Here is a 21,698-nt window from a genome sequence, read left to right on the forward strand (position 1 = left end):
TTTGTGGATTCTCCTTCAGTGGCGACCCCACGGCGGCTAGGATTGTGTGGCTTTCGGGCCCCAATGCAACGCCATCACCGGGCAGCGGGTTGCAAGAAGCCAGGCATCGGGTTGTAGGAAGCCAGGCGTGACATGTCCTCCCTCCCCACCGGCGACGACAGCGTGCTCAGAGTTAGATTCGAAGGAATCAAGGCCAATGCGACAGCAAATTAGCATCAAGGACTCATGTTCGCCCTCGCCATCATGAAGGTACACCCTAGCCCTGGCGTGCCACGGCCACCACCACATGGTAGGGGATCTGCTTGGTCCCGCGCATCCACCATGTCCTCATACTTCGTGTCGTTGTGCAGGACGATTCGGCTGCCTACGCCCTCGTCGTCATGAAGCTACGCCCCAGCTTGGTTACAGTTTGGTTTAGTTTGGCTTGGTTAGATGCAAGAAAGCTAATTTTGGAGGCTCGTTAGTTGCTCTGCAGTATTCAGATCCGATTGGGGATGGACTATACACGGAGGCGATCACGAAGGCACCCGGGCCGGAGTGCATCGTGCCCGGGCAACAAGCTCCGCTATGGCTCATGGGGCTCAAGGTACGAACCCATAACCTTCATGCAGTGTCTTAGGAATTCAATTGTGATTTATATGTGAGAGATCCGGGGACCGCAGTTGCTACCTCCTCCTCATCAACTGGAGCACCGAGCATATCGTCGCCTATATCCCCCTAACGCGCGCCCTAGACCTACTTCCCTCGCACTATCGGCGCCCCCGCACCACCGGTGCATTTGACCTCCACATCGTCGGCGCTCCCGCCCCTCCTCCTCTTCATGCGAATCGGCGAGCACGCACCACCACTACCTAATCCCCATGCGCGCCACGCCTCACTGGTCTCCATGCACCAGCCGGCGGTCTCCAAGTTCTACATCTCCTGGAAGTTTCAATAGAGGCAAGATCGTCTGATCCGGTTAAATCCGTGGGTCAATTTCCTTGCACTGCCAAGGTTGTCTGATCCGGTTGATTTAGGTGGGTTTGATCTGGAGTGTACCTTTTCTTTTCTGAACTTGCAAAGTAACCCCATTTTTAATTTTGCTTGACTGATTGAACAAACAAACATACTCATGAAGGGATCATGAAGTCATGCACTATATATTCCATCCACTTTGTTAGTTTTGAATTGTCATATGTTTGCATGTGTTATTTTGACAATACTTTTGTGATCAGACTGAGGAGCTGTTTGACCAAGTATTGATTAACTGTCCATATTTATTTGTTGTTCTGATATAGGAGAATACTTTGATAGTTTGTATTATGAATTTACTGGATTATCTTACTAAGGAGGTTAAGTTCTGTGTTTCAATTACCGTGATACAAGTAATCTGAGTAGTTTCAATATCAAGCTGCGATTTCATATACATAAATAGATGATGGATAGAAGTGGCTTCATATTTGTTGCCGTATTTTGAAATTGGTATTAATTTTGATTGCCCCTGCGCTATACAGTGGAAGGAATAACTTAACAAGGAGGGTGGGAGATCACAGTAACCTTTTAGCATTTGAACTCAAGAGGTGAGCCAAATTCATTGGCTGCATTGTTCTTTTACCATGGATCTCCACTTTGCCTTTGCTGCGAACTGCTCTAAATTGACAAGACGAACTGAAGCTATATTACCTTCTGAAAATGTTACCATCTAAATTTTTATTCTGCTGAAAAGAAAAAATAGAAGAAAGAAGTATATGAATAAATCCATGGCACGGTGTTTCTTCACTGCTGCTGATTTGTCCTTGCATGTTCGAGTGCACCAGCATATTTTCATATAATACTTGTTGTTACCAGCACATCAGATGTTCTGTTGCTAGATTGTTTTTGCATTTGTGTCCCAAGCTAATATAAGTTCATCATTGGCCGCTTCAGTGAAATTTCAAAAGTAGCATGTTCTTGTGCCAACCATAAGCTGCATTTAGATGTAGAATGGAGAGCTATATGGATACCTCAGGATCAATGGAGATTGGTTTTTAGACGTAGAAAAGACTAGAACTTATCGGTGACAATTTTTTTGGATATTTTTTTAATAAAATGGTTAAATAATGCTTATTGTGTTTCCAATAAAAAAAATGCTTAGGTTCAAGTTCAGTTTCATGGTACCATTTGAATACGTATCTTTCATACCGTGCTCATATGCATTGCAGATTTGAACTGGCGTTGAAGATCACAAGTGCTGCTAGTTGGCATCTCTTAGCCCTGAATGAAAAGGGTCAATGGTGACTTGATGAGCCCCTGAACGAAACAAAGACAAGCTGATAGTAATCAGATAGAAGTATCTCTGATTATTTTTCTTACATGTTAAACTAAATTTGAACACCAATTTGAGATGTAATGTCAAGATGTTACACATTTCGCTTGCTTTTGTAACATGTTTACATAAGATGTTTTCTATTTTCGTACTATTTATCTATGGCTAATGATAATATTAGTCGATTGACGCAAAATACACTATTTTCATAAGCTCATCATTAATGTTCAGTGCCTAACATTTATCTATATATCATGATTGAATATTTTTTAAGTGATTTTTATGCCTATAACAAACTGCTGCTAGATAAACTACTAAAGTTTTCAAAACCGAGTTGCTCACTTTGGTTGCACATCTTTGCATGTGGTAATAAACGAGTTTGTCTGTCTGTGCATGTGGTTTTACCTTTCGAGGTATACTTCTCTCCTCACTTTTCCTTTGAATTATGTAAGACTGTGACTATGAGAAATTAAATGACACTTGGTACCGCAACGTGAAGAGTCGATGACGACATATGTTATCTCATGAAATTTTCGGTTGCTGTTGCAACACAAACAATTAACTAATATACTATAACATGTACTATGCCGTGTACGCTATACTAGTACTAGCTATGAACCGTAGCATCCCAAAAACCAGGACAGCGTCCTGGCATGACAAGGAGATGACAGTGACGATCTCGTCTCCCAACCAGTGAGCCCATTCTTCTCCTTGTGCTTCTTCTTCTTCTTGGTGTGCACCACCTTCCCCCTCACTGTCACCTCTTTCTTCCCGAAATCCACCATGTAGTCCAGTAACCCTGCTAACCAAACAAACAAATGAAGCACATGAACGCACAGTACATTGGGCAAGAACGGACGCATGAGCACCGATGCACTCATTTCTGTGCATATAGTACGAATTTAACGGACATGATATGTCCTAATTACGTTGTGCTGGTCCATTTATGTGCATTAACGAATTTAACGGACATGAAATATCCTGATTCGGTTGCAAGGTCCATTCACGAATTTGTAGTGGTTGTGAAACTATGTAGGCGCCATTTGGAATGCAGGGAATCGAACTACACTTCATGTAAAATTCCTACAAAATTCATGAGAAATTGCTGTGTTTGAAACAGAGCCGCAACGGATGCACAATTCAAGATTTCAGCAAAATTTGGCTAAAGGAATGACATGCGGGCTAAACAGCATGTTAAAAAAACGGCTAAAGCAGAAATTACTGCGTCTAATCTAACCCTGAATTTTCCTTTCCTGTACACGTTCTAGACTTTGGGTGTCGAAGAGCTCCAATTTGAAATTATGAAAAGCAACCGGTTAGGATTTCCAAGGGAATTTGGGAGGAAAGGAAATACCAGCCAGGGTGGTCAGGACATTGGTTAGATGCTCACCGTTCATCTTGGAGACGACGTCGGCCACCCGCTGTCGGCAGTGTGAACAGCCCATATCGGCGCTCATTACCACCACCTGCACCTGCATGCGCGCATTTCAAGTCATCAATATTTTTCTTCCAAATACGCTGGGAGCTACGTATCTTTATATTAAAAGTAAAAAAGAAATACGAGTTCTTACACCGCGACCCATTTAGGTTCTAGAACAAAGCGAATAGTTTAAGCTGATTAACTTATGCCAAAGCGAAGACAACCGAGGGGAGCTAAGAACGTTTCATCTAAACTATCCTACTAACGATCCGCAAATGCTGAAGGAGCAAAGGTAGACTCTTTGCTCCAGCAGAGTTCCACTTCTTGCCATAAGTGGGCCACCAATACGTACGAAGAGGTGCGATGGTTATTGAAAACCATGTCGTTTCGAGATAACCAAATCGTCTAGCACATGAGGAGGATTAGGGAGTTCAGTCCGGCGCACAGGTTGCCGTCGACGTGCTGCCTGAGTTCGGACCACCAATCCAACAAGGATAGCAGACACCGGAACGCCCAAGTCATCAATATTTACTTCCCCATCAACACTAGAATTATTCGATTACTCCAGAAACACCATCAACAGCACCATTACAACTCATCTCCACATTTGCATTGCTTCTACGCAATCAAGCGACGGACCAGCCAGCTAGCTGGCCACTGATCCATTCATTCAATTGCACGGACGCTTGTTTACAACGCCGGCCGTATTGGGTTAGGCTCGACTTAGTTGTTGATGATTAATTATGAATGATTAAGTGCTAGCAACCCTACCCTAATTAAAGGCTGGGTAGCTATGTGCCTCTCACCTAACCATTCCATCTTCACTACATATTAAACTAGATAGAATTAACGTATCACCAAAAGATTAAACTAGTTAGAGAGAATATATCACAGGGAAAAAAATATACAGTATGTTTCTCTCTCAAGTCACATGGCTTCCACTCTTCAACAGTTTCAATACCATTGTTAAATGTACTAGTACTATCAGCCAGCGGTAGTATATGTTTGTGTCTGCCTCAATGACAAAACATAACAATTTAACATATGCTAATCTATCATCTATGCAAGTCACTTGCATTATAATATGCATACTGTATCACGTGCAGTGCCTTGTTAAATTGATTTAACCGAAAGTGGCCCATATGAACAGCCGGTTCACTTCAAATGTTGTGAACGTAAAAGGCTACCTGTTCATCGGGTATATATATGACTTCTGGGCAGATGGTTAGAAAATACACAAGAGAGAAAGGAAAGCAACACACATGAAAATAGTTCTCTAATCATCAAAGGAACAAGAAAAGTAGAAGAGAGGAGAAAAAAAAACATCTTCAATATGCAAGTAGCTAATATACAGGTGAGTAAGTTTGTGCAGAATAGCATATGAATGGTTAAGTTGTGCGACCCACACATAACATAAAGGTTGCATTATTTTATTTGGTTAAATCAAATTGTGATAATATGGTCTTGTAGCCTCCGTGAAATATTGCTAACATGCCTGTCCTGGCTTGGTCGCATATATGCATGGTTAGTTGGCTACCGTTATGCAGATGCATGTGGCCGTGTGGTCTCTCGTCCCTTATTGTCGGGTTAAAATTACTGGGAGGATATGTGGCCGTGATTGCATTGACGTATTAAGAGAATCTCTGCAGAAGAGGACACGAAAAATCTTATTCCACTATTGCAGCGGCTATCTTTATTCTTCAGTGTAATTTTTTTTTTCTCGAATACGCAAGAGAAATGCGTATCATTGCATTAAGAAGAGGAAAAAACAAATTCTTACAAATGAGGGGATTCTTTTGGAATCTGAACAAAAATCGTAAGAATTTGATCCGAATTCCCTTACCCAAACAGGTTTTAAGATGCTAAAATTTCAGCATGCATCTGCATTTTTGCAGATGCGCAGAAATGTTCAGTCAAAGATAATAAACTAGCGTGACTAACTGATGGTGAAACGGTGGACTGGATTAAATGTATTAGCATGTATGGTCAAACTTAGCACGGTGCATACAGATGCTGCTGACATGCATGTGTACAAAGACCCGTTGCTGGCAGTAGGTAGTATCATGCTGGGATGAGAATGAATGAATGAAGGGGATGTTTTACTATTTAATTCCATATGCATGTATATCTGGGGTCAAAGAAATCGTTTTCTACACCACATGTATTGCACTTGACTGAAGAAATTAACATGCAGAATACGGATGGATATACTTCAAGCGAAAATGACTCTGAAGCGACTGGCAGGATGGAACATCCAAAAGGATTTGCCTCTTCGATCACTCAAAATCCTGATCCAACGGTTGAAAGGAGGCAAGATGAATAACTAACCTCCAACGGTAGAGAGACTAGTTCATCAAGAATAATTCAGGAGCAGCCAAGCATGGCAGCTGCAGCAGGCTGCGTTGATGGCCCTCGAGAGGACCAGGAGACGCCGCTATCTGCCATGCACGTGATGCTTGTTCATGTCTAGTTGTCTACGGCATGGCACGGTCAAAACACAACAAAATACACTACTCCATGAGAAGACACCGAAATTGGTGACCAATTCAGCTTCGCCATTAGACAGGCAGCTCGAGTTCCCAGCAGCAGCAGCAGCTGTGACCGAGACCGGCACACAAACGGTAGCATAGCTGGTGCATGCGTGCCCGGTTTCTTCCAGATTCTTACTCCTCCATTTCCATGTGAAAAATAGAATGATATCATTCTGATTTCATCAGCGAGTTTAATTCTGCTTCCATCCAGGCAGGAGAAAAAGAAAAGAAATGGTCGTGCTGCAGCAGTGGAGTTGTTTGGCAGATTGGCACTGTGCCTTTTCACCTTTACGCTAAAAGCCGGAGGGCAAAAGTGATCAGAAATGGGGGGGCCCTTTGAGAATCCAAGGAGATAACGAGACAACTGCATTTCTCGATGGGCAGGGGACAGTGGGGCGCATAATATGTGAAGATGACTAACTGCAGTAAAGAATGGAGTGATTTACGAGCATATACATTGAGAAAGAGAGAGATTCTGATGGCTATGTTATTCATAGTTCAGATAACCGGGGAAGGGCAATGGCATCACGAGAACAGCCAAGCAGTTTCAGGAGCTAATGATTTCTGGAATGGCAAAATTAGCATCCTCGCGGAAGCAAGAACAGAAAACTTCAAGAGACAATGACTTTGGCATAGTAATAATCGCAAAAAAGTCACTAGAGATTTTTAGGTGGTGATCAACTGAGAGAGAGAGAGAGAGAGAGAGAGAGAGAGAGAGAGAGAGAGAGAGCACCGAAGGGAGGGAGAGGTCCTCTGCAAATCTCAAAGCTTGTAGCTTGGTTGCTGCGCTGCTAACGGTTGCATCTGATGATGCACCCAGGCTCCTCTTGGATTCACTCCCTCTGTCCTCTTCTTCCCCTCCATGCTCCATGGTGGCTCCCCTTCGGGAGCTCCCTCTCTTGAACAACCTTTTTCTTGTCTGAATGATAGCACAGAAACCTCTCTCTTTTATACTATGCCTAGGAGAAGAGAGAGAAAGGATAACAGTTACTTGTGGAGACCACTCACTGAAAGAAGAATTATTTTAAGCACTACTCAATAAAATTAGGTACATGATGGAAGGTGAACTCCAGGAATCATATTTATTTGATGGATTTCCTTCGCAAAGACTGCTCCAATCCACTGTATCGAGGTCCTTCACTTTCATTAGATGACTGGATATAATGTCAGTTGTCGTGGAGGCTGGTAGCAATTTCCAAGTGAAGGTGGCCCACTTTGTACCGGGTTCCTGACCCTTTTTTTTACTCTGTCCGTTACTGAAAAAAGTAAATAAACCAACCACAGCAGAGAGAGAGATTAGAACAGTTCGTATGCTATTGTATTGCCTTTTAATTATAAATTTAGGATTTTGTACAGTTTCTGCAAGAAAGTGCTAATGCTATGTTTATTTCATTATATACAGGGAAAAAGGCTCCAGTTCTTGGCACCTTATAGCGTGACAGATTTAAAATGTACTAGGTAGAGTTGATAATGAAAATAAAGGAACAAAGAAACAAAAGGTCGTGGTGATATAAAGGGAGAGTCGAAGTGCTCTTTAGGTATACTATCTCTAGGTGGCTTTAATGTTCTTTTAGCATGAAACACATAATATATACTAGTACTTCATCCTTAAAAGTCACAAAAAGGGATGGATAAGAAACATCAAGTTACTATTCTTAATTTTGGTAGGCAAAGAGGAACTATCAATCTCACAAACCCCAGAATTGAAGCAAAAAACCAAGATCATCACTGGCATGCATTCATTGTTCAACCTACACCGTGTGGAGTTTGAACTGAGAAGGAAGTTAACATAATGCCTCTATGTATTTCAGTGGAAACTTAATTTTGAAAACATGTGAGAAAACTGAATGTTCAGGGCCCAGAATCTCCCAAAAAAGGGGCCAAAGCTCATTGGCCCCGATTGATGTCTTACACAAGACTGACCCCCATAATTCTGATAAACAGCTATCGTTTTCATGGTGGTAGTTAGCATCCATTTTTAAGGACAAACTGACACGCTACCTAATAACTTTGAAAACTGTAGGCAGCTAGATAGTTAAAAACATACCATACACATCACCATAAATAACTGAAGACCTGAGGTACCCTAATGAAAATTCAGAAAATGATGCGTACTCCATGTCAAAACCAAGGGGCAATTCTAGCATGTTTCTGCCCACCTATTTCCCTTTCTGAGCACGCTACTGACCAAGATTGCACTTTCAAGTTTCAAGATCAGCTAGGACAGTAACTTCCACTTTTCGAGTCGTACTCACAACGTGTAGTTTCCAGAGTAACATACATTTTCGCTATATTTTTATGTGTGATATTGACACCTGGATGGTAGAGGAAGCAATCTCCAGACTTGCGTATTAATACCACAGAATGCTTCACGTCCCTACTGAATTATGAATTCATCTGTCTCTGTCATTCTTAAGTTTCTTTAAGCCAGTTGGAAGCCAGGAAACCTCATACATGAATGTAAGAACACTTAAAAATAGTTGCACCTGAGCACAAGAAAAACGCATAGATTATGCTCATGCAACAAGCAAATGTCACGGCCCTACTGGCCGCCGTGGGAGCTCTGACGAAAGGAGCATGCCAACAGCAGAAGGTGACTACTGAAGATCAAGCGGGAAAGGCGTGAAGGCATGAGTTGCGTGTGGAGCCAGCTTGTAATGGGTTGTAAACACCGATAGGTGTGCATGGGCCGAATCGAAGTCGGACGGATCGAGGAATCCTCACCCGCTGGTGTACTGGTTAAAAACGAATCCTGTAGGTGGTCATCGTCTTGTCGACCAAGTATGAACTATTCGCCACCTCCTTCCTGCTGTCTTCTTCCCCCCTCTGCCCCTCTCTGTACCTGATGATCTCGTAGTCTCCCTCGTCGGCGATCCATCACCGACGGCGGACCACTACAGCAATCAACTGGTGAGGACTTGTCTGAAAACCATCACAAAAAATAATAAGTTAAATCAGCAAAATCATTTAGACTTGCTGGAAACTAGTAGCGTACTACAAATGACAACACAAAACAGCGCACACCATAAAGTCTGATTGCCAGAAGTACAATCATATCAAAGTATTATCTAATTTTTGTTCTAAGCTGCCTACGTCACATAAAAGGACCGCAAAATACACTACTTATTCTAACCTAACATTTCCTTTGAAAGGAGAAAATTACAAGGCTGAAACTGAGCAAAAAGATATCCAGCACGCAAGAATTGGACAGAATTCGGTGTTTCTGTTTTGGATACTTAATCACAACTCAATTGTTGCATTGGAATTGTAAATATCACAATGCTGACATATGTATGGATGCATAAGATTCGCTGCAAGTAAAGACATAAATCAAGTAACAAGCCTTGCAAGAAATCCAAATAACAAGAAAAAGGAATCTTTTGGTGATCCACAAGTCAGTTGTCCTTGATTGATACTGTTCTGATATGGACCATCAAACAGCTTAAAAGAGTGACTACAGAAGACATCATTTTCTTGTTTGCAAGCCTGCAACCATCATATGTTGATATGGAGACAGATCATCTCAATAAAACCATTGAATATTAACAAAGATATTCTGGACACCCTCCACAGGGAACTTCAAAACACATGTTATTAGTTGGCGATTATGGGTTCACTTTCTTCGACGACAATGCAGTGTCGGCAGATCCACTCAAGAGGGATCGCAACAACAACTCAAGAGGGATCATTTTTCATTAATTCAACCATCATGCCCCATTACACTAAATATTAATTAGGCATGAAGCAGACAGTGATTGCATACAATGCTCATCAAGAAGCAACCAAAAGAACAGAAGGGTCTGTAAACAAATAACCCCAACTCGGGAGCCTGTAGCAGTGGCTGCAGTACAAATGGGCAGTTGATGCAAATGGTAAAATAATGCTACAGTACGCATCATTTCAGCTGTTGCTTTTAGTGTAACCGTAATTTCAGTTACATTGATTTCTCATTTGGTTTTGTCCTTTTTCATGGCAAAAACCTCATTATCCTAATTTTAACACCTGTCAGTCCTGATTTGAAATTGGTAAAGCATCAGAATGTAGGAAGAGCTGATCAAACAGTTCTATACACAGATAAAACAATCAGGACAACATCATCCATGGAGGCAATAAATCTATAAAAGATGGAGCAAAAGAGAAGGGTTGAGTCATTACAATTGGGCATCGGCTACTTGTGCTACTATCCATGCTTTAATGTATGATTCTTGTAGGAAGGGCACTTGGTTTCAGATGCCAGGACCCTTTCAGTATATCATGATTTTTAATTTCAATAACAAAGAAAGCAGGAACGTGATGGGAAAAGCTGAGCATTTCAGACCTTGGAATCCACCTTGTCAAATGGAAATCTTCCATTACTATCCTATGGAAAAAGGTTAAGCAACCTTTTACCCGAGCCAAGCTGCACACATTGACTCCATTTTCATTAGAGTAGTCCAAGAGGATCTCAACCATGCGAGGTTCACATTTGTCAATATCAGTGCTATTCAAGGTGATCGCCCAATTTTAGTACATAGCCCATATTTCCCCTTTCTTAGGGAAAATTCGGTAGAAAGACCTCTTTGCACTCCAATCACACTCTACAGGGTGAGAGAATTCCCAGATGTCCTTGTAAGTATTTTCAGTACCAGCCCGAAATACCCCATAAGCAACCGGTAGGCCATCTTCAACCCACCGCATTTCTTCATTAAGCATAGGGTTAGGTTCCAACTTCAACACAAAAACTGCAGTACTTGAAACCACACGGATTATTTTGACACAAGACCTAGGCAGCCGGTCCCGAGAATCATATACAGCCCATACCTGCCCCTCCAGAAAATCCTCGGGGGACAACTTGTTATTGCAGCTCATCATCCCTTGCAAGGGGGCACCTGAATTGATATTGCTTGTTGAAGGATTTGAGAATTGTGCAACAGCAGTTTCACGGAATCCAATTGTGTCATTATGTAAACCTGGAAGTGGGGACGAAGGAGAAATGCATGCCAATGTATTTTTGTGCTGCAGATTTTCTGGAACTGCAGAATGTTCAAGCTCGAACATAGTTCCAACCTCATCAGTACATTTAAAAGAAGGGATCTTGTGAGAAAACATGAGCAAATTCTCACTGTGGACTTGTAACACGTGCTCTGTTCCACTCCTCAAGTACCTCCAGAAAACACATGTATATCCATCTACCTTTACCAAGTGTGCAACTGTGCAACCTGAGTCTTCTGAGTAACTGGTAAGAATTTCTACAACAGAAAAGGCATTCTTCTTCCACATCCCAGGATCAGTGCACCACCCAATGTCCCAGTCACTGTAGATGGCACATACCTCTCCTTTCTGGGGATATACTTCAAGACGTCAATTCAGGTTATCGCTCGAGATTTGATAACAGAACATAGTTGGACAAGTTAGTGAGATTTGACATTCTTCCGCAACGAAAGTTCCACAAACGAATGGCAAGCCTGCACGAGACCATTTCTTCTCTTCATGAGATTGCGGATAGGGCTTGAACCATGACTCGGCCACAAACGAATGGCAAGCCTGCACAAACCATTTCTTCTCTTCATCGAAACATGACTTGTCGGTGAACTGAATATCCAAGGCTACATTGTTTGTAATATCCACTGTCCTAATATCCTTTGTGTGAAAACTTTTTAACTTGTCAGAATCAGCTGCTGTATTACGAGGAGTCGGTCCATCAACAACACCGGAACGAGCAAATTGAGAAAAGTGTCCCTCGAATCGAACTGTGCTCTCTTCGCTGGACCAGACAGCACCGTATATGCCTCCTTGACAAGCCTGAGAGCCAATTCAGCACGGGCAGCTCACCCCTGACAGGCTCCACCTGAGCTACAATGATCCTGTACTGCGCCTCAACTCTGGCAGCGTCATCCCATGGCAGGACCTGGAGAACCCTGTACCAGTCCATCCCACGGCTGCGACCGGGGTGCGCCTTCCCCGCGGCGCAGAGGACCTCGAGCACGGAGAGCATCTCGACGGCGCTCTCGAGCCTGGGGTTGGTCTGCAGCGTCTCCAGCAGCAGCGTCCTCGCGCCGGCGTAGTCATGGCCGCGCATCTTCGCGGTGATCGCGTCCCTCTGAGCCGCCTCGGCGTCCCCCTCCTCCATCCTGCACCGAAATCCTCCTCGGTATCCGCAAGATCCGATCAGAAGCAAGCATTCTACCCCAAAATTCAAATTGGGGTAAACAGATTCACCACATTTGAGCCCGCGCGTTGGATTAACCTACTCCCATAATCGGAAACGTAATCAAACGGAAATGGGGAACGGGATTGGGGCTACATGGTTGGTTGGTTCTTACCGAACCGATCGATGCAGCTCCGAGGGGTGGATGGAATTGGGCGAGGAAGCCCTAAACCCTAGCACCGAGGCATCGATTACCTCGCGGGAAGGCAATTCGATCAGTGCAGATGCTGGTTTCGGTGTTTAGTTGGACTTCACACTCTACAGCCTAAACCAGTGGCATATTCGTTTTTTTCCACTCCAATAAGTAGTAATGGCTGAGTGTGACTTGTCATCTCTGTAATAATTATCAATAGCTCGTTGGCTTTCTAGTTTTACACTAGGTCCAAATATGGGGCTTTTTTGAAAAAATTAGGATCATGAATGCTCCTATTTTTCAATACTTATCATTTTTATTAAACACGCATGCCAAAGATAGTATAAATTTTAAATATGAAATGATAAAAATATCTTTAGAAACTAGCTAAAATATTAGAACTTACCGTAAATAAGTGAATAAGAGATATTTTGTAGGGATAAAATTGAAAACTATATTAAAAAAAATGAAGTGACAAGTATTTAAAAATAAATAAAATGATCAAAAGTGACAAGTATTAAAAAACAGAGAAAGTATTGATTGATGGGTGTCATTATTATTAACACCGTTGTTAAATAGTACTATATCGTGATAATTGGTGACGTGTTAACTGTCGTGCAAAAAGAAAAAAATTATTATGACACAAAAAAAGATCTACTATATATTTTTTAAGAATTTATTTATGGATTATGTTTTAAGAAGAGATCGAAATGTAAATTTCTACTGGATAGATATGGGCTGTTTTCTGCAAAAGGGTCCGAATTTGGAGGTTTGATGCAAAAAAAAGTCGGATCGCAATTAAGAATAGCATTCCGAAATACTTTTCGGAAAGAAAAAAGGGACCCTACTTGTCAGAGCGTTGTCCCAGCCGGCGTGGACTCAACTGCTTCGTAACGAACGCCTCCATTTGACGGCGCATCTCAGAATGGGCTTCGTATTGGCTGAGGTAGTGTAGCTGCAAACAGAACGGCCCATAAAATCGAAGGACCTAACCGAGCCCGCGAGAACGGCCCGCGGCCCGTTTCCTTGCACGTGGCGCGGGTGATGGGGTCCAGGGGTGTCCCCACATGTCAGGGAGACGTCGCGGCTAACGAAAAGAGGGACGAACACAAGCGGCAGGAAAGGGTAAAGGGCATCTCAAAGTACGGGCCCGGGTATAATTACCCCGCCTGCCCTCAAACACCCGTGTGTTTGTTTGGGGAGTGGGTTTAAATGAGATATGATTATTTATGTTTTTTCTATGACGATTTAATTTTTTTTATTAGGATAAATATGATGTGTCAGTTTTTATTTGCTTAGATAGATGGGATGAGATGAATTAATTGTGATGACTTTTTATGAACACCTTAATTTATGCATATTCATATTTATATACATTTCATAAGTGTTTAAATGACTTTGTGTATATTTAAATTTGCTTGAATTTAAATTAAATTAAAAGGAGAATATCATATGAAATAATAAAATATATATAAATAGAGTAATGTAAAAAACTCATTGGTCAAAAGCGGCAGCCAACAAAAAGTTTCATCCGTCGAGTTCGTCCGGGTTCCGGAGCATTGATTCTACTACGGGCTACGGCCACCTGAAGAGATTAACCTCGTACAGTAACCGTAGTGAGCGAATTACTGATGGTAACTCCTGAAGCAGGCACTGATTGATTGAAACAATTAAGGACCTATTTGGCGAGTTCCATTTTTTGGATCAGCGGAGAGGTTAAGCAGTTGAGAATTACTTGCAGGTTTGTAAGTAGTAGCATCAGTAGAGCATGATGTGTGTTTTGACCAGTGTTTTCCACGGTGAACGAGAGTACCAAATGTGGAAAGGAAAGCTTATGACCAGAACCACTAGTATTGAGACAAAGAGAACTACTTACCGTCAGTACTGAGAAAACAAATTAAAATATATTTTAATTTACTTTTGATGAGTATAATCATGACAAAGGAAGTGAAGTTGGCATAGTTTTATCAAAATCTAGAGAAAATTGTACTCATTAGATAGCCCGATGTATAGAAATTTATATATAGTGGATAATCCGGTGAGCACTTAGAAACAAAACACTAAAGCATTTAACAAAGATGTAGTTTTTCAGTGTCAAACTGTTCTGCACATCGAATAGTCCGGTGATTAGAAGTAATGTATGTCGGAGTATTATTTCTTTGGCGCCAAATTTGAATATTGCACCGGATGGTATGAACACCGGACAGTTTTTTAAAGAAGTGTGACAGAGAGAAAATGTACACAAGATAGTTCGATGATGAGCTGTATGAGCACTGGAGGTTTTACCAGACAATTAACTGAGATTTGCAAATGAGGTATGATACAGTTTTACTTATCGGATTATCTGTTGATGGACCTTGAATTCACCGAAGAGTTTTCTAATAGGTTTCCAGAGAAAAAATCATTACACTCACCGGATGAGCCGGTGTGTAGGAATTTATACACATCGGATGATCCCCTGAGTATTTAAAGACAGCATCGGATAATTCGGTGATCAGACCAGTGCATGCCGGAGTATTTTTCTTTGGTGACAACATTTGAATGTTACACTGGATGGTCCAGTGTTTGGAGTATGTGAACATCGGACAATTTTTCAGAGAAGTCTGGGTTTTTTTTTTTTTTTTGCCAGAGAGAAGACGCACATCGGATAGCCCGATGATGAGCTATGTGAGCACCGGAGGTTTCACTAGACCAATTAACAGAGATGTTGCAAAATGAGGTATGATGCAGTTGTACTCACCGAAGAGTTTTCTAAAGAGGTTTTGAGATTAAAAAAAATATTGTGTTCACCGGATGGTCCGGTGTTAAGAGACAATACACACCAGAACATCTAGTGTTTATGTTTTCTTTGGACTGTGTTTTTCAACAAGGATTTAATTTGAACTAACTTGTGATAAGTATATATGGTGTTTTGGAGATACATGTCTACTTGTCTCATGATGTGTAGATCATGGATGTAACTTGGTGAACGATGACGGGATGATAGAGGCAAAACGGGGTGTTTAGTTCTAGACGATCGAGGAGGCCAAGGAAGTCGAGGGTGATCCTAACTATGCATATAGAAGTCAAGCAAAACTTAAAAGGAAGGATGAAGACGGTATGCTAACAAAGTCACGTGAAGGGAATACCGGTGCAAGTGACAAGCCGGTCTGAGGGGTCGAGAGCTGGAGAGACTTACCGGTGGTCAAGAATACAAGCTAAAGTACACATGTCGATATTGGAATGTTTGCTTGAGGTCAAAACAAACAGTTGTGAGTCACACTTTAAGAAGCATATGAGGCGGTTTCGCAATTTGGCCTAAAAAACCGTGGAGGGTTGAAATGCACGTGGCACCATCGCGGAGCTAGCGTCGAGACGAAGCTAAGTCTTGAAGATGTCACGGCCGTTCGATGGATGGAGAAAAAAAGACTAAAATACCTCGGTAGTAGATAGGAGACTATTGTAAGCGATGGGTATTTTATAAATAAAGAAGCTTAAGAGTCAAGCTACTTCTTTACATATATAAATAGAAAGATAAGGCTATAGGGATGGATTGAGCAAACTATTTATACTTGAGAGCTAGGTTTTCAATGAGAAGAGACGATAGATTTAACATTTGTAAGAGGAAAATACTTTATAATTTGTTTAAAATAGGGCTGACTTCTTGTTAAAATGAAGTGAAAGTTTCCTCCTGTGTTCGTGTTCATCTCCTTCTAGTCTCTTTTTATTGGCTTCGTGTTTTATTGCAAGTTTTCTTTTTGGACGAGTTTTTGGTTTTGGTTTTTGGCTAAAAGTTCAGCACCTTATGAAGTGATTCTCTTTGCTATTAAGAGACATCAATTTCACATATATAGGTATACAAGTAAGTATTGAATTATCTTGCCTCTGTTATATCAAATTAGTGAGTTTGCCTCTATAGGTTGCTTGTGTTGATTTAAAATTGTAAACTTTTATGTACTAAGACTTAGAATGGTCTTAAATGCATTCATAGATTCGAGTTGCCTTGTAACTTTCATTCTTAAACAATCTCCCTATTATTTTTGCTTCTGTTGAGATTTTAAGATATGTCGAATGATTAAATAAGAGAACCTCATCAGTTTCGAAAGAAATTTATTAAAGTGACTATTCATTCTAACTCTATTCGTCAATATTAATCATACATATATTTTATGGAAAGACGTGAGAGTACTCACTTTGAGAAAGGACATATTAAAATAAAGATTTGAAACAGTGTTGGCCATTGCGCACAGGCCCGAAGCATCTTTGCTCCTTCTCAGACTTCTTTACACAGGTTATAAATCGTGGATTGTAAAAATTAGATGGTAAAAAATAAATTATATAAACTAATAGAAAATAAATTACTATACTGTTATAATTAGAAGTTAAATTATATAATCTTATTTTTATAATTAATCTATTTATTTCAACTTGTAAATCGTGGTAAAGCGGCGGGGAGAATGTCCGGTCCGATCACTGTGATTGGTGGGTGCAAAGCCGAGCCGAGCCGAGCCCGCTGAAGAAGATGCGTGAACAAAAGTCTCGGCTTTTCAGTTTTAGGCGCCCACACCAATGCCACACTGCTCTGCTGTCCGAGGAACTTAGTGAGAAGAGAGCTCAGCTTTGGATAATTCTTGCTACGTGTCGTTTCAGTTTGAAGCTTTCTGGAGGGAGAAGAGGGAGTGTGAGAGACCGAGAAGAGAGTGGAGCAGCGGAGGGGGCAGCAATCTTGGTTGATTTCTTGGTGGGAGGCGAGAAGCGCTTGAGCCGGCTGCCTTCTCCTCCAGAGTGACTGGCCTGGGAGGAGAAAGGAGGTGTTTTCTCGTTGTTGTCTCTATCCAGGCTCTTCTTCAGGTACTTCTGTTTCCAGGTTCTCTCTTCTCCGGTTGCCTTGGGCAACTGCTCTTTTTTTATCTTTCTTCTTGCAAAATTTCTGTGGGTATAGATCAGGAGGACCCGTGCACAAGTTGAAGCTCCTTTGATGCACAAGTTCCTCGCTTATAGTATCCTTGGCAGCTCCAGTTCTTTGATTTCCATGAAGGAACACTGGGGTGTGAGTGAGATAAGCAATAGCCAAGCAAAAAATGGCATCTTGAACCTCGTTTGATCCTGAGCATTGAGCATTTTCCCCCTTTCCTGCCCGAGGATTTTTCTTTGTTTTTTTGCCAACGAGTCTGGTTCTTGTTTCCATGGAGGGAGGAGGTGGGATGATGAGCAAAAACCCTACCAAAACTCTGCTGCTCCTCTTACTCGCCTTCCTCTCCCTGTGCGCGCCCGCCTCCTCCCAGCCGCTGCACTCGGAGCCCATGGCCACGCAGTACCCGCCATCCTCACCACCGCCGCCGCCGCCGCCGCAATCAAAGATTCCCCGCGCGCAAGCCGGCGCCGCCGCCCGCCTCCGCCGCATCGCGCTCGGCGTCCTCTTCGGCTCCCTCACCGGCTTCCTCCTCGCCCTCGCCTTCCTCTACGCCATCCGCGAGGCCATCCTCCATGCCAAGAACGCGCCCGCGATCGTCAAAGGCCCCGTCTCCTTCAACCCGCAAATCTCCCCAAAGAACCTCCAGGCCGCGCTCCCCTCCGCTCAGCTGTTCGCCCATGGCCCTCATGGCAAGTACTACAAGCTGGCTCTTGATAATGACCTCACCGTCGCCGTCAAGTTGCTCGACACAGCCAACCGCCCTGAAGCCTCGCCGTCCGTGTCCCCGAACACATCCAAGTCTGACATGAGAAGGGTGCAGAGGCAGCTGGAGGCGCTTGCCCGGGTGAGGCACCAGAATGTGATGACCTTGAAGGCGTATGTTCGCGAGGCTGACCGCCTTTCTCTTGTGTACGACTTCGTTCCTGGGGGCAGCCTCGAGGATGTGATGAAGAGGGTGAGGTCGCAGCAGTTCAGCCTCAATTGGGATGCTAGGAGCAGGATTGCTGTTGGGATCGCCAAGGGATTGAGGCACTTGCATTTTGAGTGCAGTCCAATGATACTCCATTGCAACCTCAAACCATCGAATGTGATGCTAGACGAAGGTTTCGAACCGATACTGACTGATTGTGGGGTTGCAAGGCTGATTGCTGCAGGTTCAGGTGATCCAGAATGGTGCAGTGGCCTCTACGCTGCTCCAGAGTGCCACCAAAGCAGCAGGTAACATCCATGCATTGTCATTTCCAGGTTCTCTTGTATGATCTATAGAGCTAGTTAAATCTCTGAAGAATCTCATCAACAATCTTTGCCCCCTTTCGGAAAGCATGAACTTCACAAGAAACAGTCTAATTCTTGCAGGAATGTTGAAAAAGAAATCCCCGCGTTCTAGGGGCCTTAGCTTATTGTTGACAATACAAGTGAATATTTTCAGATTTAGCAATGCCGTTGATTTTGAACGGAAGAGGAAATTTAAACCTAAGTGATTCAAACTTAAAGAATAAAGTATCATCTCAGTGTTACTTATATACCATTCCTGAATGCATGTTAATCATATCTCAGAAGGTTAACCCAAGAAAAATAATGTTGTGGAATCTGAGTATTTTTTTTTTTGGTTAAACTAAATATATTTTAGAAGCAGCTGGCTGATGTGTATATGTTGACCTGTTGGATATCAAATGTCAAACAATTCTTTTAAAAAAACATCGGATCATGCAAATAACTAAAGTTTTTTTCTTTGTCAAAATCTGGAGATACGAAAAAGGAATTGTAGAAATCTGTGATGTGTACAGATGTTTGTTTAATATTTTCTATTTGCATTGTCTAGTCTAGTTGAGCATTGTAGACTTAAAAGACATCTTGTAATGATTTTGTGAGAACATACTTGTACATCTGACAACAACCTGCATATGGACTAATACCACATGCATTGTAGCAGTATCTTGGAAAAAACAAATACTTTGACTGTTTGTTTGCTTACTACTTACAAGTTCCATGCTGTGTCAATAGATTATTTCCTCTCTCTTTTTAAGTTTTAGTTCTCTTACCTCTCTAGACAGTATGCATTCATTGACTTGCAGATGCTAAAGCCCTGTATTATTTTCTCTTATACACCTATCTGTTGCATTGAGTTTTCCAAATTACTATTAGTAGTAGTCATTACCATTAAACTGATGAAAAGAATAATAGAGAAGGCATAAAGCATATAAATCATGATTATCCCTAGGGCTTGATGAAGGTATCCAACTTTTGCTTTCCACAACATGAGAATCTTCACTTTGTTAGAGGAACTGCATTTGTCCTGCCTTTGATACTTATGCTTTTTCATATATTCTTGCGCGAGCACATAGAGAATACACTCTGCTCTCTTTTTTTTCTCTTGAAAGTTTAAAACGATCTTTTTCATTCAGACCTCCCATATCTCCATCAGAGAATAAATCCTTTGAGGATTGGCTTTCTGACGCTTTATTCTTATTCCATTCTCTTTCTAGTCAAACTTATTAGCTATGTCAGTAAATTTTTGGAAAGTTAATTTCCAATTGTAAGTGCTTTTAACAAGACTGATCTATGTTCCTCTACCAAAGAAAAAAGACTCGTCTATCTTAACTACAAAAGAAAATTGTTGCTCTTGTTGTTGTATCTTAACTACAAAGAAGTGTCTCGTTGATGGTTTGTTTTAGTCACGGTGAATCTTTATTCTACGACCCTTGGAAGTAGGTAGTATATTAATTCTTTTGCCAATAAAAGCAATTTTTTTTTCCTCTTGTGTTGAGTAAATTTCACAAAACTACACTAAGATTGGAAAAACTATCGCAAAACTACACTTTTTAAAACTAGTTTCACAAAACTACACTTTTATTAATAGTATTTTTCGCAACACTACACTTATGTGAATCAAGTTCACCAAACTACACTACTATTTCCATGCCATATCACAAAACTACACATTTGTTGTCATTTTGTATCGCAAAACTACACTTTTAAGCCCTGAAAAAGGTAGTTTTGCGATACAAAATGAGCACAAATGTGACATGAACTAAGTGTAGTTTTTTTAAATTGACTCTTAAAAGTGTATTTTTGTGATACTTATGTCAATAAAAGTGCAGTTTTTGAAATTGGTTTTTAGAAATGTAGTTTTGCAATAGTTTTTCCAATCACAGTGTAGTTTTGTAAAATTTACTCTTTTATGTCTGATTCTATCCATACATTTCCCTGAGACGATTAAGACCTTAATAACTCGCGCATGTAGTTTAGTCATCATGTACCCCATCTCATTTAAATTCAACTGTTTGATGGTACAGGTACACAGATAAGAGTGATGTCTATGGTCTTGGCATGATCCTGGGTGTGCTGCTCACTGGGAGGGACCCAACAGATCCATTCTTCTCCGGAGAAACTGGCCGGGTTAGCCTCGCTAGATGGCTCCGGCACATGCAGCAGTCTGGGGAGGCAAAAGAAGCACTAGACAGCAGCATCTTAGGGGAGGAGGTGGAAGAAGAGGAGATGTTCATGGCTGTTAGGGTTGCCATTGTCTGCCTCTCTGATTTGCCAGCCGATCGGCCATCCAGCGATGAACTCGTGGCAATGCTAACTCAGCTCCACAGCTTATGATGCTAATCCCTGTATGTTCCTGCATCATGACACAGACGCTGAATTATGTTTGATCATCAAACCTTACTGCACGTGTACCTTTCAGTGTCTTCTGCTGGAGAGCCCAAGCCAAAATGTTCCACAAGGGAACCAACAAATTCAGAGTCCGAACAAGCAGCTGTTCCCTGTAATTCAGTTATGTAGCTTCATGCTGGTGGTTGAGCTTCCTCGGATGTTTTGCCCATGATCTGGAGGCCTTAGCGTCTAGCGATGTGAAAGTGAATATATCTTTGTAGAAAGCTGTCTTTCTTGGTTCTGTTGCTGTTACTTAGCTGTAGTCCGTAGAGGGATATTGAGCATGCATTGACCCATCATGTATATCGGCTCCACCACTTGCCTGTGATTTGATGATGCCTGGTATTTAACAGGCCGTTGGGCCCAAATGATTCGATGACATTTCTCTTCATCTCCCATGTCTGCAAGGAGAAGAGCACTCATGTGCCGATGAACTCTTATACTGCTGACCTCTTTGCCTGCTTCCATGTGCGTCGTGTGCTTGTGTGCTTGTAGACTCGCATAGACTATTTTGACTCTGTCTGACACAGAAAATAACAAGTATCCTATGTGAGGCCGGACCAATGGTGAAATTTTGCTCGACTGTCTT

General features: G+C 41.9%; 2 protein-coding genes and 1 pseudogene across 6 annotated transcripts; 1 reads left to right on the top strand and 2 right to left on the bottom strand.

Annotated features, from left to right (window-relative positions):
• Positions 1-2,778: 2,778 nt before the first annotated feature.
• On the bottom strand, positions 2,779-7,404 carry LOC133909517 (uncharacterized). Of its 3 annotated transcripts, none has more exons than XM_062351976.1 (4): positions 7,288-7,404; positions 6,969-7,194; positions 3,675-3,756; positions 2,779-3,086 (listed from the first exon to the last, which is right to left on the bottom strand). In XM_062351976.1, exons 1-4 carry the CDS (start codon positions 7,380-7,382, stop codon positions 2,896-2,898), a joined length of 594 nt encoding a protein of 197 aa, XP_062207960.1. In that variant the 5' UTR covers positions 7,383-7,404; the 3' UTR covers positions 2,779-2,895. The 3 variants fall into 3 exon arrangements, with proteins under 3 accessions (XP_062207960.1, XP_062207961.1, XP_062207962.1); XM_062351977.1 differs by having other exon boundaries at positions 2,779-3,083; positions 7,288-7,399; XM_062351978.1 differs by lacking the exon at positions 7,288-7,404 and having other exon boundaries at positions 6,969-7,235.
• A 1,033-nt stretch (positions 7,405-8,437) lies between these two features.
• On the bottom strand, positions 8,438-12,676 carry LOC133909518 (uncharacterized; annotated as a pseudogene).
• A 4,399-nt stretch (positions 12,677-17,075) lies between these two features.
• On the top strand, positions 17,076-21,490 carry LOC133909519 (inactive leucine-rich repeat receptor-like protein kinase CORYNE). Of its 3 annotated transcripts, none has more exons than XM_062351982.1 (3): positions 17,076-18,667; positions 20,746-21,066; positions 21,141-21,490. In XM_062351982.1, the coding sequence occupies exons 1-2, from the start codon at positions 17,721-17,723 to the stop codon at positions 21,053-21,055; spliced, it is 1,257 nt and encodes a 418-aa protein (XP_062207966.1). In that variant the 5' UTR covers positions 17,076-17,720; the 3' UTR covers positions 21,056-21,066; positions 21,141-21,490. The 3 variants fall into 3 exon arrangements, with proteins under 3 accessions (XP_062207966.1, XP_062207965.1, XP_062207964.1); XM_062351981.1 differs by having other exon boundaries at positions 17,077-17,385; positions 17,477-18,667; positions 20,746-21,490; XM_062351980.1 differs by having other exon boundaries at positions 17,078-18,667; positions 20,746-21,490.
• Positions 21,491-21,698: the final 208 nt, after the last annotated feature.

This window comes from Phragmites australis, chromosome 2, assembly GCF_958298935.1.
Source record: "Phragmites australis chromosome 2, lpPhrAust1.1, whole genome shotgun sequence".
Lineage (NCBI taxonomy): Eukaryota > Viridiplantae > Streptophyta > Magnoliopsida > Poales > Poaceae > Phragmites > Phragmites australis.

Bases quoted from the DNA above. Each gene is read 5' to 3' on its own strand.
- LOC133909517 (XM_062351976.1), bottom strand. From the start codon at position 7,382: ATGAAAGTGAAGGACCTCGATACAGTGGATTGGAGCAGTCTTTGCGAA. The intron at 7,195-7,287 runs GTACCTAATTTT...CTCTTCTCCTAG, and splicing joins TGGAGTTCACCTTCCATCAT to GCATAGTATAAAAGAGAGAG. The intron at 3,087-3,674 runs GTGAGCATCTAA...TTGTTTGGTTAG, and splicing joins CGTCGTCTCCAAGATGAACG to CAGGGTTACTGGACTACATG.
- LOC133909519 (XM_062351982.1), top strand. From the start codon at position 17,721: ATGGAGGGAGGAGGTGGGATGATGAGCAAAAACCCTACCAAAACTCTG. The intron at 18,668-20,745 runs GTAACATCCATG...TTGATGGTACAG, and splicing joins GAGTGCCACCAAAGCAGCAG to GTACACAGATAAGAGTGATG.